Raw genomic sequence first — 25,833 nt, 5'->3', positions numbered from 1 at the left:
AGAATACATTCCTAATGAAGTTATCGCCATTGTGGACCAAACATGCCAAGAGAATGAAAGTTAATTTACACAAACATACATGGCACTGTGTACATTTTAGTATTTTTAGAGTATGTCACCACATAGACAACTCGATTGTTTCTGCAAAAGGAAACTTTCAGTCTTTAGCCCCAATCATTTACTGCTATTTTACCAAGCAAATTTTCTCTTATAAATTTAAATTATTGAAAGCTACTTATCAAATTAAGCTTGTAGAAATTTTACCAATTTGGTGTCACTCATCCTTCATCTCTCTCTTTATTAGATAAAATGCCTATTAAACCAACTGCTGATTGTGTTAAGTTACACATCACAGTCAAAACGTAAGATTTATTTCTAAGTTCTTCACCAAAATGAACATATTTTTCTTGTGGTACTACTTTTATATAGGTATTTTACTAGTATGTCACTCTATTTTAGACTTTCATAAAGCTACATTACGTTAGCAATATTAAAATCATGATTCAAAATGAATTTTAAAAAGAATCATAGTGTTCTCCAAGGTTTTGCCACTGCAAATCATTTTGATAATAATAGGAAAACTACTACTTACCGTACTTTAGCATATTATATTCAATGCTTACCACAACCTTATATTCCCGTTTTAGAGATGGGAACACCTCAGCTCAGAAGAGTTAAGTGAGCTGGCCCAAAGTACAAAATAGAACAGGATACAGGATTCAAAGCCAGGTCTTCCTGGCTCCAAATCTTGAACTCTTTCCTTTTTGAATTGTTACTGCAGCCTAGCCCTGAGCAAAGTAAACTACTAAACCATGCAACTCAAAATAAAATCACGCAAACATGCCACATATCCTATTTCATACCTTTGATCCTCTGAAACTTCCTGGGCTAGTTGGAGAGGAACTGGAGGATTTCGTAGATTTAGGAGTAGAAAGCTGGCTGCTAGGAGTTCCATTAACTGACCATGAGACAACAAAGGAGAGAGAAGTCATTAAAACCCAAAACAACCAGATTGTGTAAAAACACTAAGCACATGCACAATGTAGCTCCAATGAAGCTTCGATTCATTTAAAGCTCAAAGCAAAGGGCAAATCAGCAAAAAGCAAAATAATGTACCTTATTGTATTACAGACAAAGTAGTAGACAAATAAGGAGTGAAACCAGAATTACTGTTGATAATAGTTTTCCAACAGTGACATAAACAAATATATAAAACATTATGGAATCAGAGATGGGAACAAGAACTTGTCCGTATATCCTCTCTGCCAGCAAGCGAAGAGAAGTGAATGGCTGTTATATTCATAATGATTTACTATAAAAACTGTTCCATAACCTCCCATATCCACTATCTTGGTCTATACCAACCTGAATAACCAAGAAATTTTTATGGCTCTCCCAAATAAAATCCACCACAATCCAAACACATTTTCTAAGTGCATTCTTAATGGAAAGAGAAAATTACTGGTCATTTTCCTTATAATACCTATTTATTTGTTTGAAGGCCATGAAAGGCACTCTTCAACTTTCTTTTTCTCTAAACTAGTTATTTCTAATTCCTTCCATTTTCTCTTCTTCAGAGCTTAATTTCCCCATTATTTAGCAAATCTTGGTGGTTTTTTAATACATTCCCCCTCCAAACTTCCATACACCTCATAGGTTGAAATCTCAATTTAGAGCCTATGCAAGGAAGAGTATGGCAGGGCTGCTGTTTAGAGGGGAAGGTTAATTTGCGGATTCCATACTAGAGAATGCTGATCAAACATTTCAGTATGACTCATGTTTATCCCTAACTATAGCACCTGGATCCATTTCTGCTGTACTTTCACAAAGCTGTGAACATCTAGTACTGGTGTAACTATTTTTCTCTTCTAAGTACTCCTTAGAAGAGAAGTAGCCTCTTCTATCGTTAATCTTCATTGCTTTTGCTCAAAGTAGATGAAAACTGCCATTCATCCGTATGGAAAGAAAAGCAAAGTCTAGGTGCTGGCCCCGTGGCAGAGTGGTTAAGTTCGCGCGCTCCGCTGCAGGCGGCCCAGTGTTTCGTTGGTTCGAATCCTGGGCGCGGACATGGCACTGCTCATCAAACCACGCTGAGGCAGCATCCCACATGCCACAACTAGAAGGACCCACAACGAAGAATATACAACTATGTACCAGGGGGGCTTTGGGGAGAAAAAGGAAAAAAATAAAATCTTTAAAAAAAAAAAAAAAAGCAAAGTCTAACTCCATTTTTTTTTTTAATTTGAGGTAGCAGATAACTATTATTTTAAATGATGCTAATAAGTATAAAAAGCACAGTGCAGAGATAAAGGTCCTAAATAAGTGATTCAAAAAAGAGAGCACCCATTCTTAAGCAGAGGCAGAAGTCCAGGGTCAAATATTTGTGATTAGATGAATCATATGTACACAGGGATGTCTCAGTCACACGAAGTCATGTTTGTTTACTGTATTGCTCATTTAAAAATTTAGTGAAGATGAAATTGTTTTCTAGTTATTTTTAAATTACAAAACTTGGGCCGGCCTGGTGGCACAGCAGTTAAGTTCGCATGTTCCACTTTGGCAGCCCGGGGTTCGCTGGTTCAGATCCCAGGTGCTCACCTATGCACTGCTTGTGAAGCCATGCTGTGGCATGCATCCCACACATAAAGTAGAAGAAGATGGGCATGGATGTTAGCTCAGTGCCAGTTGATCTCAGCAAAAAAGAGGAGGATTGGCGGTAGATGTTAGCTCAGGGTTAATCTTCCAAAAAAAAATTACGAAATTAATTTTTCTAACTCAAACTGGCAAACCCCAGGCCACTGAAGCAGAATGAGTGGAACTTTGACCATTCGGAACTTTGACCACTCGGCCATGGGGCCACCCCCTCCTCTGAATACTTTTTATCTTGGTGGACTATGAAAGATTCACATGCTTGAAATCCAAAGTGAGAGTTTTTAAAACTCAAATTATGGTCACTATTTACCCACTTACATCATCCAGATTAATTTCTGCGTGTTTATTACATAGTATTTAGTTATTTTGATAAATCAGAGTTTTGTTGAGGAATTTAGTCAACCAGAATTCACTTATGGGAGCACTTCTGTCCACAGATTGAAAAAGTACAATATTATATTTACAAAGTTACTAATTCTGTTTGAAATTCCAATTAGCCCCATGGAATTTTCTAAATGCTAACAGGTATACCACAGCTAAAGCCATCTGTAAAAGCAAGTTACACTTCTAGATACTGTGGCTTTTATACAAAATTTCCCTTCCTGAAGTGGGAAGAGAACATAATATGAATACATATAGTAACTTTCTCTACAATTACAGTGAAGTCCCAGCAATTGACTCAGGCCTCAATTTTTCATAACTTCATTATGTGCTGAACACACTTTTGAGTTAACCTTTTATAAAGAAGCTGTCTGTCCTCTGAAATGTGATTTAAACATCTCACAACTTTTACTTCTGAGTTTAAGATCTACTCTATTAACACAAATCCAAATATGGACTCAGTTAAAATTTTAGGGTTTTGGAATGCTAAGATTTTCTTGAACCAATTTCTAAGTATTTAAATTCAAGTCAGAAAGATTTATACATTTATTAGACTATGTTATGAAGCAGCTGGTCTGCAGGACAAATAAGGGCTACGAAACATGTTTTTAGTTCAGTATGTTAACTTCCCTCTTTAGAGCTCAGGGAGACAAAATTGGATTGATCAATCACTCTCCCCACTTTTTAGTTATTTTACTGATATGATAAGCATCTGTAAATCTATCACTAAAACAAAAGCTAAGAACCTGACAAAAATCTACATCTACTACATGGTAAGCTCACTTCAGTGTACTTATGCAAATTTCATGTTATACTAGGCTTTCTCAGTGTTTAAGATACTTTACAGAAAGGATAATAGGATTTTAAATAAGCTTAACAGCTAAGAGATGCTTTCAGTTTAAAATATTCATATTGTCAATATTTTAAGAGAGAGTATTGAGCCTATTAACCCCAGAGGAAGGTGAGAATAGAAGACTATAATTGCTGCTACGGCCATTTTCATGTCACCAACAAACTCTAGACTTTTTCAGCAACAGACTATTTTCCAAAATTAACTAGAAGATAGATCCCTTGAGGCGATGTACCTCCTCGAACACTTTGTACTATGATGACACACAGACAGGCACTTGGCAACCTTCTGTTGATGACTGGTTCTCCAACAAATAAGGGAGGCTGAAGCATCCTATGCATAGTGAAGCATTTCATGCTGCACAGATGTACGCTGGTACAAGCCAGATACATTCATGGAAATGGAGCAAAAGGAAACAGAAATGTGGCAAAAGACAAAAACAAAAACCCAGCAGAGCGACAAAGCCATAATAATCATGGCTCACCTGGGGATTTGGTTGTAGAATAGACACTGGAGTAGTGGCCACCCCTCTTTACTGTACACATTCAGTATATACAAAGGAGGAGGAGACAGTAAGGAGAGCGGTTATTCAGCAGGTCTACACGTGTACACAAAAAGGGTAAACAACCCAAAGAAAGTGGAGTAGGTGCTGGAGGGGAAGTAGTGAAAAGGAGAATGTCCAAAAAACTCAGTCGTTTACAAAAAGTTTGATGCTCGAGACAGTTTTTTATTAACGCTACTTTTACAGGTTCTAGATTTCCCATGTGTAATGATGGTTTTTCACAATCCTTTCCTTAATGGAAAATGATATCACCAAACTATTTATAATTACTGTAAACAGAACTTATAGAATCAATATAGCAAGATATTTATGGATGTTTTTATTTTTTTTAAATGCTAAAAACAGTCAGAATTATAACAAATCTACAGGCTTAGGACCTGAAAGAAACTTAATTACAGGTAAGCCTGACTCTTAAATAAGTAAAGTACTATGTTCCAACAATAATCATTGCTACTATTAAATTGCTTGATGAAGGAAAAGCCTGTGGAAACTTATCAAGTAAATACATTTCTGTGTTAGATGTGTTTGTCTATGTCTTAAACCAATAAGAGAAGAAAATATCCACAATTATATAGCACAAAATTAAAAATGCAGCACACAGTGGCCAAAATGTGAAACACTTCTATGTAAATAGCAGAAGAATCTTTCTCAAGATAGTTCTTGAGCAAATGTGTCAGAACAAAAGAAATAAGTTTCTTAGGAGACTTATTACGACTCTGAGAAATAGACTTGAATTTTTGGTTTTAAAAATCATGTCGTTTATATGTCGTTCTGGAACCTGGTTGCATACGAGGATGGGAAAGACTACTAATCCATAATAATGTAAATAAAATTGAAGGAGAAGGATCTGCTCTTTCTGTGACCATCTATTCCTTTTCTATTAACTACCTGAAGCTGGTGATTTGCTGCGTCGAGACGGCCCAGGGCTTTTGGATCCAGAGTACTTAACAGCTGAGGAGCGAGAATAAGATGACTTCAAGACACGGCATTCTAGAAAGGAAGCAAAGTGCATTAGATAGATCTGATTTTAATGCTAACCAAAAGAAGATGACATGAGAAAGTCATTTATTGCCTAGAACTATTACCTGATCATTTTTCTACTACTCTTAAACAACTTTAATATACAAAGCAACCGTCCCAAAAGTACACTTGAGGTTACCTTTACTCAGGCGACACAACTTGTAACATCACCTCATTGTTCCAGACGGAGTTCTCAATGAACACAGAAGTCCCAATGTCCTACTTAACATATACACATGCACAGCCTAATCTAACCATGTGTAACTTTTTTTAGTCAGTGGCATTGACAGACAATGGCTACAATTTTATTATTCTCTCCAACTCTTTGATAATCTTATTTTGAAAAAATATGGGACTTGTATTTATGAACCCCTTATAGTCTTATTTCCCATCTTCTCAAAGTATGGAGCATCAAAAACTAGGAAACTACCTTTAAACAGTAACTTTGATCTTTCCATAAAATGCCAAATAAAATAGCATTTAGAGTACCAGAACTAATTACAGCTAAAATAATCACTTCTAATTTGAATAATTGATAACACGAGTTGTGGAGTCATGCAGATTTTGGATGAATTATGGATTTGACTTTGCTAACTGGGGGACCTTATAAAATTGGGATAAGAATAAATTTCCTTCATAGGCTTGCTATAAGGATTAAATTAGATAACATATTGTCTGTAATTTACGGTAAAATACTTCAATTTATGCAGGAAGATAAAATGGGGGTTGGTTTTAATCTATACCCCAGGGGCAATAAATTAACATGTGAAGTACACTAATCAAGAAAATACACACCAGGGGAGGATATTTAGCATTTGAAAGACTCTAATCAAAACCTTACTCAGAGGCGGCTGTAGCAACTTCAGTTTAGTTAATGAGCATTGTGGATGTTAGAAAGTATCCCACTGTTGAACAGAGTGGTGTGTGTATTAGTTTGAACCATCTTAAAGGTACTGCCACTCTCCTACTAGCAGAATGTGTAAATCTAGAGAGCGGACAACCAGAACTTCAGAACTACACCCTAGGCTTAGGAATCTGAGCCAGTCCTGCATCCAGCTCTTAATGGGCGATTTTATTACTTGACTAAGACTAGGTTAGCTGAAGTCTATGGATTTTGAATGGCAATTTAATGCAAGATATTGTCAGAAGCCTAAAAGAACAGAGTTGGGACTTCATCAGGATTACACCCCAAGTTAAATAACTGATTTTTAAAAAAATCTTTCCCTCCTAATAAATGTACTTGCGGCAGAATTAGGTCTGAGACTTGCTTTCACTGTAAAATTTTATGACCTGATGGTAGTAGTATAATAATAACATTAACAACAATGACAATAGCACATACAATGTAATGGCAATCTTGTAACTGTTTTACATATATTAACTCAATTTTAACAAAATCTTATTAAAAAGCCACTATCATTAGCCCCAATTTGCAGAAGGTAAATAATTAGCAATTGAGAGGGAAGAAATCAGTAGCTTTCACCTATCTCTAACTATTGGAGTTCATCACTAGCTAGCCAAAATCAACAAATAACTACGAATGATCCAACTAGCTTATGTAAATATACAACATACAGGTAAAGCACTGAGTACAACACCTGGTACATGCATAGTAAGGGCTCAATAAAGATTTTATTGTTGTTGTTATCCAAATTAACTTTATAATCTAAAAGATATCATTGAGTTTTAATGTCCCAACTTTCAAAACGACTAATATTAACATCAAAGACATATTAGGAAATGAAATTAAGCTAAAAATCAAGAAAAACATAAAATACAGGTGGCATGTAAATGCAAGTTCTCAGTCAACCTTAATCATCCCTAAGAACAGGGGAGAGCATTAGCACAGATCATACAAAAAGGACATTATCTGCAATTCTTTAAGGACTTTCCAGTGACATTACCAGTTTAAAGCAGAGCCAGACCAATAAAATATAAGACAGTACAGAAACCCTCAAAGAAATGTGGCTGCGGTGAAGAAACAAAACAGAAAAACAAACAGAGTAGATAAATGAGCCAAAGCTCAAAGCAGATAAATTATTTCCACAAAGTAATTGATGTAGTGTAACAGGAAAGAATTACACAAGGAAGTTTGGTACCACAGAATGTATCAACTTGAATTTTAAAAAGTCTGTGGATCACCATATTTATTAGGTAATACGTTTCTCTAATTCTGCACTATCGGAATCACCGCAACTGGGAGGGGTCTACCATCAGTCTAATTTTTGAAAAGCCAACTTTCCTTAATCATGAAATTAAAGAGTGAGATTGTATCTCTTAACTTTCCTCTCCTCTGTGAAATGTTATGTGTGTATGATTTACCTTATTTAAAGATGAACTTGACTTTACTATCAGCTGCAATAATCACTATTACTGGTAATAGGTTTAAATTAATCCAAGACAACAGAGTAAAGCAATTTTCCCAGAATCAATAACATTTGAAATCACTGAGGTTATTGCTAAATAATTGAAAACTCCATATATTGGTTCAAATTAAGAGAAAGGGATTTTCTTATCCCATCAATGAAAATAGGTTTTTTTTTTCTGCATATATATACTAATATTGTTTTTTAAAAAGTTGTAAACAGAAAAATGAGGTAAAAAGAGACCTGAAATAATCACTAGTAACAATTTAGTTATTATCCTTTTATGTATCTCTTTATGGACATGGGTAATGTACAACTAATGCTTCAGGTTCAACACTATCCGTACGTTTAAGATGGTATAGCCAGCTACCATTCTGGAAGACGGGAGGAAGTCCATTTCAGAGAGAAAACAATGCAGTAAAAGGAGATGGAACCACATTGCTAAAATGTGAAGACAACTTTATTTGGATTAAGTTGTGTTTTTAGGTTTTTTTCTTTTTTTACAACTAGGTAAATACTTTCATTTTATTTTCTACTTTCATTGATTCAAAGAGTACCGCCAATGCCATCTTTCTGCAACACACCAGACCACTTAACAAGCACCAAGAGACTAAATCCCAAGCCTTCGTTTCAGGGTTACAAAAGTGGTCAATGAACTGCCTTACCACTGTGATCCAGGACAAAGTCATCTTGGGCATAACGGAATTTTTCAGGTCCACATGCAATAAAAACATCGTCATCACCAAAAAAGTCTTGTAGACAAGTAACCTAAAAAAAAAAAGATCACATCCAAGAAATAAATTAGAAACATTAGAAGTGAAATAAAGAGCAAAATCAAATTTATTTTCAAGCCTCACCTATAAAATCGAGTTGGATTGAAAGCTGTTTAATATCACACTACACTTCCACGTATTTTACTCTTCACAAAGCACTTTCACACACTTTCTCCTGACCTCAGAACAACAGAATGAGGGCCTCATAGCGGGCATCAATATTCCTGTTTTACAGGTGAAGTCAAGGACATACACAAAAGGTTAAGTGATGTTTTCCAGGTGTCCTATCAATGGGTGGCAAAGCTGGGGCTGACGGAGGGCTCTGCTCTCAGTTTAGTGCTTTTTACTATTCTGCCCTTCCTCACTCTCCTAGCAACTCCACTTCCCAGCTGCATCACCTTGGGCATAAATTCTCTGTTCCTCTGGTACAACATACCTAGGTTGTTTTGAGGATTAATGCGTGAAAATGGCTTGGAAGGGATGCCAGGCATACAAGTAACTCAGTGTGTTAACACTCATGTCCATCACCACCACCATCATTAAGATCAGAGGAAGATTTGCCATGAAGCTAATAAGGCTTAAGCTTAAGCTTCAAGGCCCCGTACCTAAATGTGTAGTCTTAGTTTTACATTATTTTTTCAAAAAGGGTCCACCATCCTGTATCAGTTTCAGATCCACCCAGGGAGCACATTCATCTTCCAGGACTTTGGAAGTAGATGGGATCCACTTTCCCATGTTTTTCCATGGCCTATATAAGATTTCTTTAAAAAGAACTTTTTCCCAATAATAAATTTAAAAAAAAAAAAGAAAGAAAGAAACCCCATGCCCATTAGCAGTCACTCCCCATGCCCCCAACTACTCATCCCCAGGTACCTGTAATGCACTTTCTGTCTCTATGGATTTGCCTCTTCTGGATATTTCATATAAATCAAATCATATAATATGTGGCATTTTGCAATTGGCTTCTTTCACTCAACATGTTTTCAAGGTTCATCCACGTAGTAGCACATATCCGTACTTCACTCCTTTCTATGGCTGAATGATATTCAGTTGTACAGATATACTTCATTTTGTCTATCCATTTATCAATTAATGGACATTTGGGTAATTTTTACTTCTAGTTCAGTGCTGGCTCTTGCCACTATATTTTTCCTCATGCTGTTCCTCAGCATGGAGTGGCCCTTCCAAGGACCCTTTAGTGCCCTGATTCAAAGTAGGCAGGGATATTTCCTATTCTTCATTCCATATGGCCCAGTGGAGTTCTGACTTTGGTGGATGCTTACCACATGTTTGTTGAATGAACTGTGGTTTAGTATGGATTTGCTCCTATTGGAACTGAGCTCAGACTGAGAATAACTTCTCTGGGGTGAGTGGTGCCACAGATATAATCTCCATTGCCATCTCCACCACCATCACTTATATTTAGGACTTACCGATAGTTCAGGCATCACTTCACCCCTCCGAATTCTCTCTCTGTATTGTATATATATAATGTCATTAATCCCTACAGTAAACATGAGGTTGATACTACTATCACTCTTCAATTACAAATGAAAAAACAGATCTAGAGACAGAAACTTTCCCACACACAGGGATTGATTCTTGTTCCCAATCAACATGAGCGGACGAATTTAGACGCAATTCCTCTACTTTACATCTCTGCTTTAAACTTAACACCATGTTGCCTCCCTTCAATTGGAATCCCATAATTCATCTTTCTACTTTGATATTTCTTACCACATTTTACCTTGTTTTATAGTCATTTATGTATCATATCTCCAACTATTTTGGTTTTTTTACACACATAAATTCAATGAATGGTTCTTAAATGCAACTAAATCCAGTTTTACTCCCCTGGCCAAATAAAACACATATCTACTAAAATTTAATCCAATTATTTAAAAGAGGAAAATTTCATTTGTTTTTGCAATCAATTTAGCATGAAAAAATAACAATTGGATTTTCTAAAATACACCTGTATGAATGTCTCTGTGTGAAAAGTCAATTAATTTCTAATTGATTTTATCACAAGGAAATATTTCATCTGGTACTAAATTAGTTGGCATTTGACTAGAATAAATGTCAAAGTAAATAATTAAGTTGTTATTACGTGGAGTAAAAGTATTTAAAAAGTCTAGGGAACATAATAGATCAAAAAGTGGTTTATCCTCTCCCCTCAGCAGTTCTATTTAATTATTCCTAATCAATTACTTAATTATTTCACCTGTCAATATAACTGGATTTCAAAACAAGGTTTGCATAAGACATCTGTCTCCCTTTGACTGAGGTTCTAGCCATTAAATGTGTACTTGGTTAAACAGTTAACCAAAGTATATAATTATCAATAAAGTTCAGATTTGCCTCAAATAAGTCATCACTACTCTCAAGAAATGATAGGTATTCAAGTGAATAAATGATACAACTGAGATAAACAGGTATTTTGACTTATTTTTATTAAGGTATACTCAGGACACTGACATACCTCATAAAATGTTGACTACTTCCATCTCCATTCAACAAATTTGTATTGAGAACTTATTATGTGCCAGGTACTACTCCAGCTTCTACAAAACATCAGTAAAGAAAAAAAGAGAGAGACAGAAATCCTTGCCCTCAGAGAGCAAGTGTGAGCTGTCGCACAATAAAAATGCATAAGTAAATTTACGCAATGTTAAAAGGTGATAAGTGCTATGGGGAAAGAAAAAGCAAGGAAGGGGAACAGTGAATGCAGGGGATGGGGCTGCAATACTAAACAGGGTGGTCAGAGAAGGGCTCATCGCAAAGGTGACATTTGAACAAAATATTAAAAGAGGTAAGAGAGCAAGCCACATGAGTATTTGGGGGAAAAGTGTTCTAGGCAGAGAGAACAGAATATGCAAAAGCCCTGTAGAGATCTGGTACGGCATGTTCACAAGAAACAGTGCTGGAACACAGTAAGAGAGGGGCAGAGTAATTGTGTGAGAACAGATCAGAAAGATAAGAGAAGGTAAGCAGATTGCGCAGGGCCTCATCAGCCATTGGTAAGGATTTTGGCTTTCCTCTGAGATGAGAAACCACCGGAGGCTTCAGAACAGAGGTCTGCCACAACATGACTTACCTTTTAACAGGATCACACTGTGCTCAGATTGGACTATGAAAGGGCAAGGATAGAGAGCAGCGTAGTTGGAGGCTAGGACTATTTCAGGCAAGAGATGAGAGTAGCTTGTGCCAAGCAGTTAGGAATGGATGCAGTGAGAAGGGGTCACACTGTCCCCTAGATATGGGGACATGAGAGAAGAGAGAATATGATGGCTTGAGCCACTAACAGCTTGGGGTTGCCATTAATTCTGACAGAGAAGAGCATAAGATGATGGGTGAATTTAGTGGTGGAGAGGATGCTCATGAATTCAAATTCAGAACACCAATTGTGAAATGCCTAGTGAACATCCAGGCCGAGGTATTGGGTGGGAAATTGGACATGCAAAAATCTGAATTTCATGGTAGAGATCTGGGATGGAGATATAAATTTGGGACTCACCAGCTCATAGGTGGTATTTAACATCTTCAGATCAATTATGGCAATGAATGCACGTACGGAAGAGGTCTAAAGTCTGAGCTCTAAAGCACAGCAATATTACAAGGTCAGGGAGAAGAAGCAAAACCAGTGAAGAAGATTGAGGAGGAACAGCCAGTGAGGAAAAAAAAGTGAGAGTTTGTCGTTTGCTGGAAACCAAGTTACGAAAAGTGTTTCAAGGAGGAGGGAGCAATCCACGGGGTCAATGTTACTGACAGGCCAAGTAAGATGAAGATTGACAAGTGACCACTGAATTGAGCAACATGGAAATCATGGGGATCTTGAAGATCAGAAGCAGCTTTGGTGCAGTGGTTGAAGAGGAGGTCTAATTGCAGCAGCTTTAACAGAGGATAGGAGAAGAATTGGAGACACTGAGTACACACAACTCTTTCAAGGAGTTTTGACTGAAAGATAAGGCAGAGGAACGGGAAGGTAGCAGGAGAAGGAAGTGGAGTCCGTGGATAAGAGAGCTTGTTTTTCAAGATGAGAGAAATAACACAAGTTACTATGCTTTCGAAATGACCTAGTAGACAGGAAAAAATTGGTGACACCAAGAAAGAAAGGGAAGAATTGCTGGATCTGTGCCCCTTTATGAGTGGGAGAGAATGGGATCAATGTGCAGGCAAAAGGACTAACTACGGTCAGTCTTTGACAGTAAGGAAGCCAGGTGGAAGCTGTCAGGTGGGGGCATATGGTGGTGGGGCTGGTTGATTGCTTCCCACTTCACTGAGAAAGTTCAAGCAAAGTCATCAGCTGAAAGTGAGGCTAGGAGAGGAGGTACAACAGGTTTGAGGAGAAAGAAAAGGTGTGAAATTGTAGTCTGTGATTGCTAGGAGACTGAAAGGGGAGGGAAAAATGATGTGCCTGCAGGCAGCATTAAGGGCCCACTCAGGGTCCCACACACAGTATGCACGATGGAAATTCTTGGTTCCAAAACTAGAAAGATGCTAAAACTAGAAAGAAGCTATAGAGTGTTTTAGAAAAATCAAAACCTTTCAAGTTGGAATTGTTACTATTTCATGGGGTTGCATCTGACTGGTCAATAGAAGAAAATTGATATGAACACAGATGATACAAAAACCCAGACTGCACCAATAAGCAAATAAGGAACAGATGAGAATTTCTCTCCCTCTACCACTGATTTAAAATACAAGTCTCTGTTCACATTTTTTGCAATGTAGACAAGGACTATTATGGATTGTCATTACTATGTTTAACTAAACCTCAGGCAGAGATGCATGTTGATCAGTATGATTAAAGGTGAACCCAAACTAATATCCACAGATGGAGAATGAGCAGATTTCAGATGTTTTCACTTTCATTGCATAGGTATATGGTAATATTTAAAATATAGGTGTCTGTGCACAAAGCACGGCCTGAGCATAAGCTTTTGCTGGGAGCAGAGCACCATACTGCTGAGCCTGACTGCCTCCTCCCTTCTATATGTGTAAAATCTTGGGCAATACATTTAACTTCTCTGAGGCTCAGTTTCTTTGTCTACAAAATGGGCAAGAAACCAGTTTCATTTCATCCTTAAGGACTAAATGTGATCGCACGTGAAAGCAGTTGGTATATGTTATTTCTTCATTTTTATTAATTCAAATTCAAATATTTATTAAAAATTTAAGTTAATGGATAATCTTTTCTAAAAGTATAAACAAAATAATTAGTACATGCCTTTCTACAAGTTCAATAAATTAGATATTTTCCCAGAAAATATCACTGACAATTTGGAAATATTCCATTGACAGCCTTCACTAGTAGAAAATTACAGCCAAAACAAATTAAGATATCTTAAGCTTCTAGAAATTCTATACAGAAATGTGATTCATGTAACATACATATAAATACGTATAATATACATACAAATATGTTTATATGCATATATTAAAGAAGTTTCTGCCGACAGCCCCTAGAATAATTGCAAAAGAGAAAAGAAAGATTTGACTTAAATGTAACATGTCAAAGCAAAGCACTGGTCTATATCTACATATGTAAGGGATACACATAAATGTCAACATTTTTAGATTATGTAAACAGAGAACTATATCAATTTAATTCTATGCTAAAATTGTGTTTGTGTAATACTAGGCTTCCATGTAATGCAGTCATTATTTGCCCAGGCTTAAATTTCACAAGTATACGACACTATAAATTTAATTGTTCCTAACAGTGCTCCAAACTCGGTGGATACTTTTCAAAAGTGAAACATCTGATAAAATGCCCAGGGTCTATTGTAAGCTAAAATAACTCTGTCTCACCAATGGAAGCCACATTAATTTACTACTGTACGTTCATTTTAACATTAATCTAGTACCTATCATATGCCAAGCATAAACAAAAGACAAGAAGCACACAGTCTACTGGTGGAGAGGGACAAGAAAAGTAGTTATTACAGTTCAAAATGTCACGATAGGAGAACACTGTAATAGAAGAACACCGTGACTACTAAAGGCATGAAGAAGCACACAGAAGAAACCACCTGATGAAAAGAGTATCCCATAAAATAGAACATTCAATACCTTGAAAATGTTTCATATGTTTGGACACTTAGGTAATTCTTTTATGTTTTTTAACATATTTCTTGTTCTTTTGCTCTGGTGGTCTGTTCCTTTTATCATAAATTTTTCAAGTAGGATTTAACATTGAGTTATGGGCCACGTCAGTAAATCTGACTCAGAAAAAACATATCAATACCACGAATAATGTCTAAAAGTCATTCCTAACAAGAGTGAGGAAAAGTGTATCAGTTTAGCAGACCTCTTACTGTTTGCTTCTGAATTTCTTCTTCAATGCAAGAAGCTCTTCAGGAATAATGGATGTTACATGCCTTATAAAAGAGAGCTACAAAAACGAGGGGAAAGTAATGTTTCTATTAAGGTACAAAATTAAAGCAATCAGCAGGATCTAATGGGGAAACATTCAACTGAGACATAATGTATCCATGGGAGCATATCTAAGCTTTCCAAATGAACGTGGGCCATTTAAAAACAGTAATTTTTCCATCCTTCAGCAGACAGATTAATTAGGTCAGGGTGAATAGGTGGCAGCCATAATTTCAGTGCTAGTTCTTAATAGATTGCCACAACCACTTTTTTTTTCCCCCCTATTTGGTCTCTGTTAAAGGATACAGAAACAGATACCAAGGCTTGAGATCTGATTAAACTACTATGCATGTATTAGGAGGAGAATAAACTCTTTCCTCAAAAGAAAAAAGGTAGAGGACACAGAGATCTAATCTTCCCCGGACACTCACATTCTGAACCAGATATCTCCATTTCCTGACCCACTGGCACTCTTTGGAAATCTTCTATTTCTTACTCTTTCCAGACTTACAAAGGAGTTGGTGGTAAAGCAGGTTGGATTCCTCTAAGATCTCTTTTTACCACAAAATTCTAAAGTCTAAATATTTTACTTTCTAAGAAAAGCTTATTTATATTTTAGGAGACTGCTTTCAGAAGACTTGAGTGCATTTTTCTGCTAGAGAAAAAAAGGAACATTATTTTAAGTGGGTAAATAGCAATGGCCATTTGGGATTTCTTTCTGTTCAAGTTTCAGCTTCACATGTCCTCAAAGAAATCTTCAATGAAATCTTCAAGTCCCCCAAATCCAGGTGTTCCCTTAATATGCTGTAATTCACCCAAAACAGACATCATCATTGAGGCAATTACCTGGTTTTGTGTCTGATCTCTCACCAGACTGTGAGCTCCACACATGTAGGATCATTGTCTTATTCATCATTATAATTACAGCACAGTACATACCACCTAGGATGTAGGGTCTGTTCCATAAATTTCTTTTGAATTAATGAAATGCCTTGAGTCTCATTTCCTCCAGGTAAGCCACTTCAGAAGCTCCATCTCACACTCTTTCTGTGTATTCCTATCAACCCATTATTGTGCAAGGTAGTCCTTCTTCCCAGATTTATGATGTTGGTTTTCTATGCCAAGACAACCTATAAACTCCTTGAGCACACCAGTCAAATCCTATAGTTCCCTATAGAAGGTATTCAGCAAATACTTGGTTAATCAAATTTTGGCTCTAGTCATCTTAAAAAACTTATCTTAGAGCACGTAACCTCTTTCAGGAACTAAATCTCTTTCATCATTATTTCAGGGTGATTTAAGAAAAACTACTTGTGAAATGTACTACACAACTATTTGGTAGAGGAGATTCAAAGCAAAGCAATTTGCAATTAAACCTGCCATCTGGTGCCATTCAAAGACTTGGGATTCCATTGAATAAGGGTCTCTTGAGATACTTTCCAAAACTATTTTATTCAAAATTTCCAAGACCTGATAAAAATGCAAAAGAAACATCACTGGATCTCAGTGAAAGACCAGTTTAGACTGGCATCAACTTATTTAAATCGAGTCAGGGTCAAATCTTAGCACCTTTGATATGTCTACCTTGCAGGACAAGGACCACATTTTATAAAAGAAAGAATGGAATGATGGATATCAGGAGTATAAAATGCATACTGGAATTTTTCATGGGTTTTCTGTAATTTTAACTGTGTGTGTGCATGTGTGTACAAAACAAAGAGGGCAAAGGAGAAAAGGAAAGAGGGAAAGAGAGAAGACAAAAGTCCACACCTCCTGTTGAAATTAAATTCTTTCACTATCAGAGTTCAGCTTTAAAAGGCTGTCTATGGAAGACTAGTTAAAAAATTTTTTTCCAGTTTACTTCCAAAGATAATTTGAAAGAAAGTCCAATAAGTGGCTTATATTTGATTATATAAGCTTTTAATGGAATTGCATTGATACCCTTGATTTTTTTTCCTAAGAAATGGTCACATTACAAGTCATAAATTGCCAAATAGGAACTACTTTTAAGTCTGAACCCCCATAGACTATTCTATCACGTATAATTTTTTTTATCATGTAAACAAACAGAAGTACAAGTTTTTTAAGATGTAAGGAAAATCCAAAAGACAATCTTAACATATGATTGTTAACATATAACAATAAAAAATAGACCTAATAACTGTCTGAGCCATTATCTTTCTGTTTCTGTTGCTAGCAGGGAATGCTTTCTTTTTTTAAATAGACTGCCCTCGTAGATACTTGAAAGCTATAAATTCAGCAGATTGCCTTCACCATAACTAACATTATTCCAGACACATACCAGCCCCCCACACGTTTTTTTGTTTTTTGTTTTTTGTTTTTTTTTACCACTTCTATCTCTAGAATAACCATTCTGCTTAAAATGAACAGGGAAATCATATCTGAAATAAAGAAAAGTCATTTGGTTCTTCCAAAATGCTAGGAACAACAACCAGAAAAACAAATTCACAGGCCAGTAAGCAGGGGCTGGCAATTTCCCCATTTCTTTACCCTCTACTCAGAATACAATCAGCATAAATAGCCTGCTTTGTTCCCAGTAAATGTTGGCTGGCCTACAGTAAGGGAAGGACTCCTTTCTACAGCAAAAAGAAAGCTACTTAGAATAGCAGTGTTTTTCAGCTTCCTGTAAAACCATTCAGCCCAGCACTCACGGACCATGTGGTTGCCATGGAAACAGAACTGAAGCTAAAAGATGACAGTACTTACAGTAAAGGCCTTTTCATTGGCATTTACAGCCAATCCCTACATTTAGTCTGCTTCCTTTCAAAAATACTGGACCTAACCTTCCATCTCCCACCGTAGGCTCCGCATAATGAGTATTCACCAATCAAGACTAATCTTAGAATCTTGAGACCAAAGATTTGGATGAAAATCTCTAAAAATGGGATGAAAAGATCTTGAAAAATTCATAGATATTTAGCTACCAAATGTATTCTGAAAGAGAGAGATTATTATTCCTATAAAGGAGGTAATTTCTAAGCTGACACTCTAATTGAACCCACTGAAGGCCTCAGTCTTAATTCCCACAGGAAAAAGTTTCAAATCTACTCTAGAGTTTTCCACCAAGGGAGGGAGGCTGGAGCAAAATTTTAGAAGAATTCAGGTGAGGAAGTCAGAGGAAACCAACTAAACCAACTATAATCAACTTTCTTCTAATTCTGAAGAAGCTGGAGGTGAACGTTTTCCAGCGGATGTGACTAGAACTTGAGTCAATGCCCTCTAGGACTCAGTCATCTTCAAATATCAAACAAAAAATGAAATCACAGATGTTACAGAAGAGGCAACTGGGGTCCGGCCCCACGGCCAAGTGGTTAAGTTCGCACGCTCCACTTCAGTGGCCCAGGGTTTCACTGGTTCCGATCCTGGGCACAGACATGGCACCGCTCATCAAGCCATGCTGAGGGGGCGTCCCACACGCCACAACTAGAAGGACCCACAACTAAAAATACACAACTATGTACCAGAGGGCTTTGGGGAGAAAAAGGAAAAATAAAATCTTTTAAAAAAAACAAAACAAAGATGCTTTGTTTAAAAAAAAAAAAAAGAAGACGCAACTGAGAACCAAAGCAAAAGGTGGCAACTTTCTAATCTAAAATTTTCTGTTTCCAACAGAAAGGAAAAAGGAACAGGCAGGGAATACTGAACTATACACTGTACACAAAGAGTCTCATTTACACATGAATTTCATTTAACCCCCAGAACAACCTTGTGAAGTAGGCACCACAATTCCCATTTTACACAGAAAGAAAGGCTCAGAGGTTAAGTAACTTGCTCAAGGTCACACAGTCAGTGAGGGAGGAGCTGAGACTTGAACTCTGGTGTCTGATTTGGAATATATTCCTTGTGCTTGACCACACACTGCCTCCCTACAGAAGAAAACAGTGTGATTTACAATCTCTGAAAAACAATATAAGAAAACTTATTGGGATAAGTCAGAGAAGTTTTTATACTTGTCTAAAATCCAAATGACCATTTTTCTATCTCTTACTTTTATGAAGTAAATGAATGGTAAGTATGTAAGCTTATATCTAGGATTTTTTTTAAGGATCAATTTATAAATAATGTCATAAAGTCAGTACACGTTTGGGCCAATCTCCTTTACCTTAGGGAATACTGAACATCATGTTCTGAAATTGATATCTTTAAACAAACTGGCTAACTCTTTCTGAAAACCAATTATAAGCATAAGTTAGAATCCTATGGTTCTAGAATAGGACTCCATTTGCTGCCAGAGCAGAAATTTTAAGAGTATATATATTAATAAATATTACGACCTTTAAAATTTTAACATAAAGGCAAAACCTGCAACATTTTCCAGAAATTTATTCTCTGCACACAAAAATCCATCTTCAGATCAGTCTACCCTTTTGGCATCAGTTTAGCACCTGGTGAGCATCCAGGTAGTTAAGATCCTTGGACTCAAGACTAAGAAAAAATTAGTTAAAGTGGTATGGAAAGATTTGGTTAAGTCTATTCTTGTTCTGGAAAACACCAACCACACAGCACTGTCAATACAAACACCCTTACTATGCTCTAATATAGTAGGGCTATTTAGGTTTGTAGGAAAATCATCCCTATTAAAAAAAAAAAAAGAAATCATGTCTGTTTATGTTTCTTTCATCTTAAAATTATTTTCCTCCTCCCTCGCCACTATGCTCTGAACCTTCACTTCTTGTTTCAAAAAGACCATCCCAACTAACCTTTTAGCTGCCTCTCTGCCCACTTCTAATTTGCTGCATTTAAAATCCAGGAGAGAGATTTCAAGTTCAGGAAATGTAAACTGGGTAGTGTTAGAGGCTTTGATTGGAAGGAAAGAAGCCTTCATGTCCAAATTTCACACTTTCTAATGACCAAGTTCCCTTTGCATATTTCCTAGTTTTAAGCTGTGGTCCAGCCTGGTGAGTAGGCTAGATTTGAGTCCAAAATAAGTGAGGCAGTTCTATGCTGCAAAAACCATAAGATTTTGGTTTCTATAGCTGCATCTATTTTCACATGACAAGGAATCAAAATTTTCATTTTCAAACCAACATAAATCCTCCATGAAAAGCAATGAGAAAAATTTCTCCCAGTGCAGTCTTCTTTGCAGATGAAGGTCTCACTGCTACAGCCAAAGAAATCCTCTGAATAAGTTACATGCCTGTGGCTATTCGGAAATGGAAAGCATGCCATCCATTCGAATTATTTATGGTAACACTTTTAAAACAAAAGTGATATTGGCTGAGGCAAAAACCACCATCAGACTTTCCTGTGTAAAAGGCACCTGTTCCTAAAACACAGCCAAAACTTGTTACGCTAACATATACACAACTGATTTGCAAGCTGTTAGAACAAGTACTCGGTTTACGAGAACTCAAAGCAAGAGAGCTCAACAGTTAGATTCATCATCATGCTCTAAAAATGCAAATACTTGTAGAAGGGTTATGTCTATCGACTGTGCACCTCTACTCCCAAATATGTGGAACTTCAGAATGAAGCTAGAAAAATCTTTTTTCATTTCATTTTCAGGTAATTTAATATATTTAAATAAGTTAGGACCAAAGAGTATAGCAAATAATGCCCAGCCCCCAGAGTTAACAAATGTTATTTTGTCATGTTTGCCTCAGATCCCTTTAATATATGGAAATAAACCATTATAAGTTAAAACCTCTTTTGTTCCTGGTCTCCAGCCCCATTCCCCCTCCCTCCTACCTGCCTTCCTTCTCCACCAGCCCAGGAAAATACCATCAAGTATTTCACATAGGTCCTTCCAAACTATGATTTTAGACCTTGTTTATAGAAGTATGTATGCACAGACAACCAAGAATATTGTTTAGTATGTTGTAAAAGTTTAGGTAAGTTGTATCATACTAAACATATCATCCTCCAATTTGCTTTTTTCACTCAGTATTGATTTTGAAACCTAGCCAGGTCTTAGTCTTAGTTTCTCTTATTAATTCCCCCCTTTTTTTCAGCTTATTGATCCATTCCTAAAGCTTTTATTTTTAAAAGATTATCATTCTACCATTTAACATTATTACTTCTGATAAAGTGCAAAGATAAATTCTACATACTATCAATACTTTCAAATTCTTTCAAACAAAAGCCTACTTTCTCAGACTGTTTGTTTTAGTTTATATATTATAACAATTATAGCAATCAAGTAAGTTCTCAGATGGAAGATGTAAGAATCAATTCATTCTTTGCCCACAGACTTCATCTCCAATTATGAGAACGGAATGTCCAGCAAATGCTTGACATTTAGGTCTAGAGATTTAGGCATAACTGTTATTCCAAAGAACAGGGTTTCTTGACCCAAAGGAGTATAAGCTCTGGGAAAAAGAATTTTTTAATAACAGTTAAAATTATTCATGATAGAGCTATATCTAAGCTTTCAGGAAAAAAAACCTGCAAGATGACTTAAAATCACTGATTTATAGAAATAGCTCCTTTCAAAAGACAAAGCAAAAGAAGAAAAAAACAAAATCCTATGTCAGATCTATTCTGCACTATACCACAAGACAGGTTTTCAAGGCACAGGAAACTTCTCTTCCACAGGGAATGCATAAAGGGAATCCCTCCCTGAAGAATTCCATAAGCTGGGAAATACTGATGAACTGTACGCATGCAGAATTTCTTATCTTTTTCTTGCATCCAGAGACATGATATTCTTTCAAAGAAACATTTATTTATTTTTTACAAATCTCCAGGGGTGTCAGTTAAACTGGGACTGAGACCAGTGAGTAAGGGAAGTTGTCTGTAAGCATTTATCATCAAGTTATATGCCTTGCTTGGGGAGCCAGCTGTCTTAAATAACCATCTCCTCCCTGGGGCCACAAGTCTGGGCAAGAATGCTACTCATGTCAGAAACTCATGTCATGAGATTAGATTTGAATGGAAAAGCAAGGGAAACGTGGTCCCTTTTCTCCAGCTGGGATTGATTATTCCCTTCCCAACAAGGAGGCTGTTATTTAGCCTGAAAAGAAGAGCCTCCTTCCTTCTTGGCTATTTTCCAATCCATCGTGGCACCTGAATGAGTTTGGGAATACCCTGCCTCACCACAGCTTTCAGGCCTCTCAGCCTCTCTCCAGGAAGTCGTTTTGGTACATTATTTCTCCATCAGTACGAACAGAAGTTACCCGCAGATTCTTGTGGTGTGGCAGCGTACCCTAGAAACCTAGGCAGGTGGATAAGGCCAGATAGAATATCAAGAAGGGGGCTTAGGTAGGTCAGCATGAGCTTGTAGCAGCCGAGGAGGATGGGGAAAACATCCAGCACCTGGAGACTGACTGTGCCTGTCTTTCTCCCTATAGCACCCAGAGCACAGTGCCGTGCCCAAGTGCAGACACTCAGGGAATATTTATTGAATGAATGAGTGGATGGATGAGTAGCACAGAGGCAAGGGACTCCAGATTCAGTAGCTCATAGTATTAGACTCATGGGAGGCAGCTTTTACTACCAGCATACACACGGAGATGGCTCTGGAGAACCAGAAGGCTCAGGCAGAAAACAGATGTGAGGAGAAGGGGAGAGGGAGGCATGGCTGCATGGCTGCACAGCAGTAAGGATTTGAACACCAGCAGGATCCCAACTGTAAGTAAACGTTATTACCACAATAAACTCCATCCACCTATCCTCTACCACCACAGCTGGTTTGTCTTCAGCAACTTAAACAACTTGAAGAGAATACTCCCAGCTTACGGTAAAGACAAAGACCAATGGAACCCCATGTGGACCTCAGTATCAGGAGCATAGGAAGAATATGCTCAGAGAACAGGGAAGGAGCTGAGGAGGGAAAGGGGTTCCTCAATATTGAGAGGCAGGACCACTTCCACCTTTCTAGGACATGAAGAAATGTCAAAACAGCTTATGGTAATCGTGAAATAGTCTACAAGTAGTGCAACAAATTATTTAAATACACATAAATTATAACCATATAACTTCATTAGATGATTGATTTTTTGTTGTTGTTGTTGAGGAAGATGAGCCCTGAGCTAAGATCTGTACCAATCTTCCTCCACTTTGTATGTGAGTTGCCAACACAGCATGGCTGATGAGTGGTGTAGGTCCATACCCAGGATCCAAACCCATGAACCCAGGCGGGCCGGAGAAGCGGAGTATACTGAACTCAACCACCTCACCATGGGCCAGCCCCTCATTAGATGATAATTTTTAAAGACTAAGTATGAAATCTTTCCAAATGTGAGGCCTGGGCCCGATGGCCCACAAAGTCCTCACCACCAACTCCACTGGCTGGTGACAAGCCCTAGCAGAAGACCATGGACAAGTTCTTTCTTCACAGTCTGGTTGGTAAAGGACAGCCCTGCTCCTCGTCCCCATTTCTCATGTGTTCTGCCTTAGTCTGGCTTGAGTCTCAATTCCCCACCATAGAAATATTCATCTCATTACCCTCCAGCTAGGAGAAGGACTAGCTCATAGACCAAGAAATTAGCTCCACCTTTAATATCCCTGAGATGACAGGTGCTACTTCTCTTTGCTGTGTGGCGGTTTTCTTCGGTACTTCCCCAATAGCACCTGGAACATCAGCCAGCACTCTCTTGGCTAACTGTCTTTGGCTGAAATCATCCCAGGCTAAATAATCTCACCAACAGAGGAATCTGATGAACCAAGTTTGTAATGTATTTTTTTAAGTGCCATCTTTACTTAAAAAAAAAAATTATGATTTACTCAGAAAAATGGGGTTCTGATGTGATTATGTTCGTATTTTCATAAAGACTCAAGCCACTCTTCTGAAATGAAGCATGGTCATATAAGCAAGAACCAAGTGGCGCACAGTTGCATTAATTCCCAAAAGCAGTCCCAGCTTCTGACAAACGCCAGTGGTCTGGGTGTTGGCACAGCAGGCACAGTTTTAAAGAAGTGGATAGGACCATGTTATAAAAAGAGAAGCTCTGCCTCTATGTTCCTCACTACTTCGGAGACCACCTTGGGAATACAAATGTCAACAAGCAACCACTTTATGAAGAAGTCTAACAATGGGAACAGATTCCAACACTTCCACTCCCGGACAAACAGGATGCTGGCGGCTGCTCAGAAGAGGAAGTACTATGCACAACAAAGAGGGCCGGTAGGAAGGAAGCCCTGAAACTGGCTCTGTGGACGTGCACATGTGTCTGTGCCTGTCTGTGGCGCGTCCGTGAGGGAAGCACTTGTATCTTTATAATGGTGACTGGGATTCCCGGGGCTCATTTCCTGGGTCTTGCTGGAGCACGGTGTTGGAGGACTGTTACTGCCAACAAGTCACGTTTTGTTATACCCGCCCTCTTTGCCGTCACTACAGTGGAATCAATAATCACGGTAGATTCATAACCCTTTCCACTTCACAAGAGTTCAGCAATCCTTCCCTCTTAAATCAACATCGTTGTGGGATAAATAATTTGAATATTGCTCTCATCACTGCCATAAGCTGCACATGTAATAAACCCCCTTCTGCTCCTTTTGTTTGAATGGGCTTGGCTCTTCCCTCTCCCAGCCTCATCCAGGAGCAGCACTCCTATTAAAATTCATGATGTTTCCCTCAATGCAAGCGTCTGTGCAGCTGTCAGTTTCCCAGTTCAAGGATTTTCATACTGCCTGAGAGGACAATGCAAGGCTTGCACTGCTAAGGAAACAGGTCAAACTCAATTTTTCTATTTCAGTTCTGCTGCTGAAAGTGCAGGCTTTTCCTTCCAGAAAAAACACAACCTTCTGGGTAGGCTCAGCACTTAGAAAGAGGTGAAGAGGGCACCCTCTTTCCCTCACCAGGGGCAGCTGCCGTGGTTTCTTCACACAACGCCTCAGCAACCTTTGTTCCCTCACTGGAGACACTCTAGAGAGCCTGTCTTTTTGCTCTTTGTGTTACTAATACTTCACAGACATAGCCACCAAACAAACAGGATGACAACAAAATACAAACTAAAGATTGGGACATTAAGATCTTTCTGGTATTGGATGCCCTAAGTCCATGGTCATCCTGTTGAGTTGGCTAATTTTTTTTTCATCCTCTGCTACCTGGAGAAGGAAGGGCAGGAGAGTGGAAAGCACCAGGTCTGTTACACACTGCAACCCAGATCCGGCTCCCTAAACCACCTCTCCCCTCTCCCTCCCTCCCATACACACTTACACTCTGCTATTTTTGGCAAAAGCTGTGGAAACACTTTATAAGAGGGAAGGAAGAGAAGAACGGAACAGTTTTGAATTTTCAGAAAGTCAATATAATTCAGAACTATCACTGAATTACTGAATCTAACTGGAAGGGAGCTAGAGTCTACACGGTGCTAAACTCCACGCCTACGTCATTTTATAGACGTGGAAACAGAAGCTTAGAGAAGAGAAGTGCATTCTCTAAGGCACAAATGCAGTGGCAGGGTTAGGAAGAAACCAGGTCCCCTGACTCCTAGAGGCTCCTTCTACTTTATTCCTATAACAGGAAAAGGAGAGGATGCCACAGAGAGATGGATAATCTAATGCCTTGAATCCAGCTAATTTTTCTTGTACTGCCAGGCAAAGATGAGAAAGAGCAAGCCATCCTAAAAAAAGAGCACCAACTAGAGTGAGGAGACCTGGATTCTAATGCCTAAAATTTGTTTGGTAACCTTGAGAAAGTTCTTCACCATTCTGGGTCTCAGTTCTCTCACTCATAAAACTAAGGCCTTGGGGTACATGATCTGTGGGTTCCTTCCAGTCATACATGTGCACGTTTCCACACACATTTGCTGAGATCAGCTATGTGGTTCTGGCACTACATTGGGCACATAAGGGATTTTTTTTTTTTTTTAAGATGAATAAGAGAAGGTCCCTTTCATCAAAGAGTATTTACATTTCTCTTCTCCTATTATCTGTTAAGTCAAGCCA

At 37.9% G+C, this 25,833-nt stretch overlaps 1 protein-coding gene across 14 annotated transcripts in view; it reads right to left on the bottom strand.

Annotated features, from left to right (window-relative positions):
* DCLK2 (doublecortin like kinase 2) overlaps nt 1–25,833 on the bottom strand; it is a 229,018-nt gene that overhangs the window by 141,530 nt on the left and 61,655 nt on the right. For 9 of the 14 annotated variants that reach the window (XR_001397555.3, XM_070504887.1, XM_070504883.1 and 6 more), the window contains exons 3-6: nt 8,497–8,599; nt 5,334–5,435; nt 4,368–4,418; nt 864–958 (exon numbers count right to left, since the gene is read on the bottom strand). Coding sequence is in view for 12 of the 14 variants with exons in the window: in XM_070504887.1 (XP_070360988.1) it covers nt 864–958; nt 4,368–4,418; nt 5,334–5,435; nt 8,497–8,599 (351 nt within the window). In the remaining 2 variants the exon portion in view is untranslated. The remainder of the gene's footprint in view (nt 1–863; nt 959–4,367; nt 4,419–5,333; nt 5,436–8,496; nt 8,600–25,833) is intronic. The other 5 variants (XR_011501956.1, XM_070504885.1, XM_070504886.1 and 2 more) reach the window with 1 other exon arrangement.

This window comes from Equus asinus, chromosome 3 (genome assembly GCF_041296235.1).
Source record: "Equus asinus isolate D_3611 breed Donkey chromosome 3, EquAss-T2T_v2, whole genome shotgun sequence".
NCBI lineage: Eukaryota > Metazoa > Chordata > Mammalia > Perissodactyla > Equidae > Equus > Equus asinus.
The sequence above is the reverse complement of the archived record's forward strand: the minus strand, read 5'-3'. Positions and strand labels throughout refer to the sequence as shown.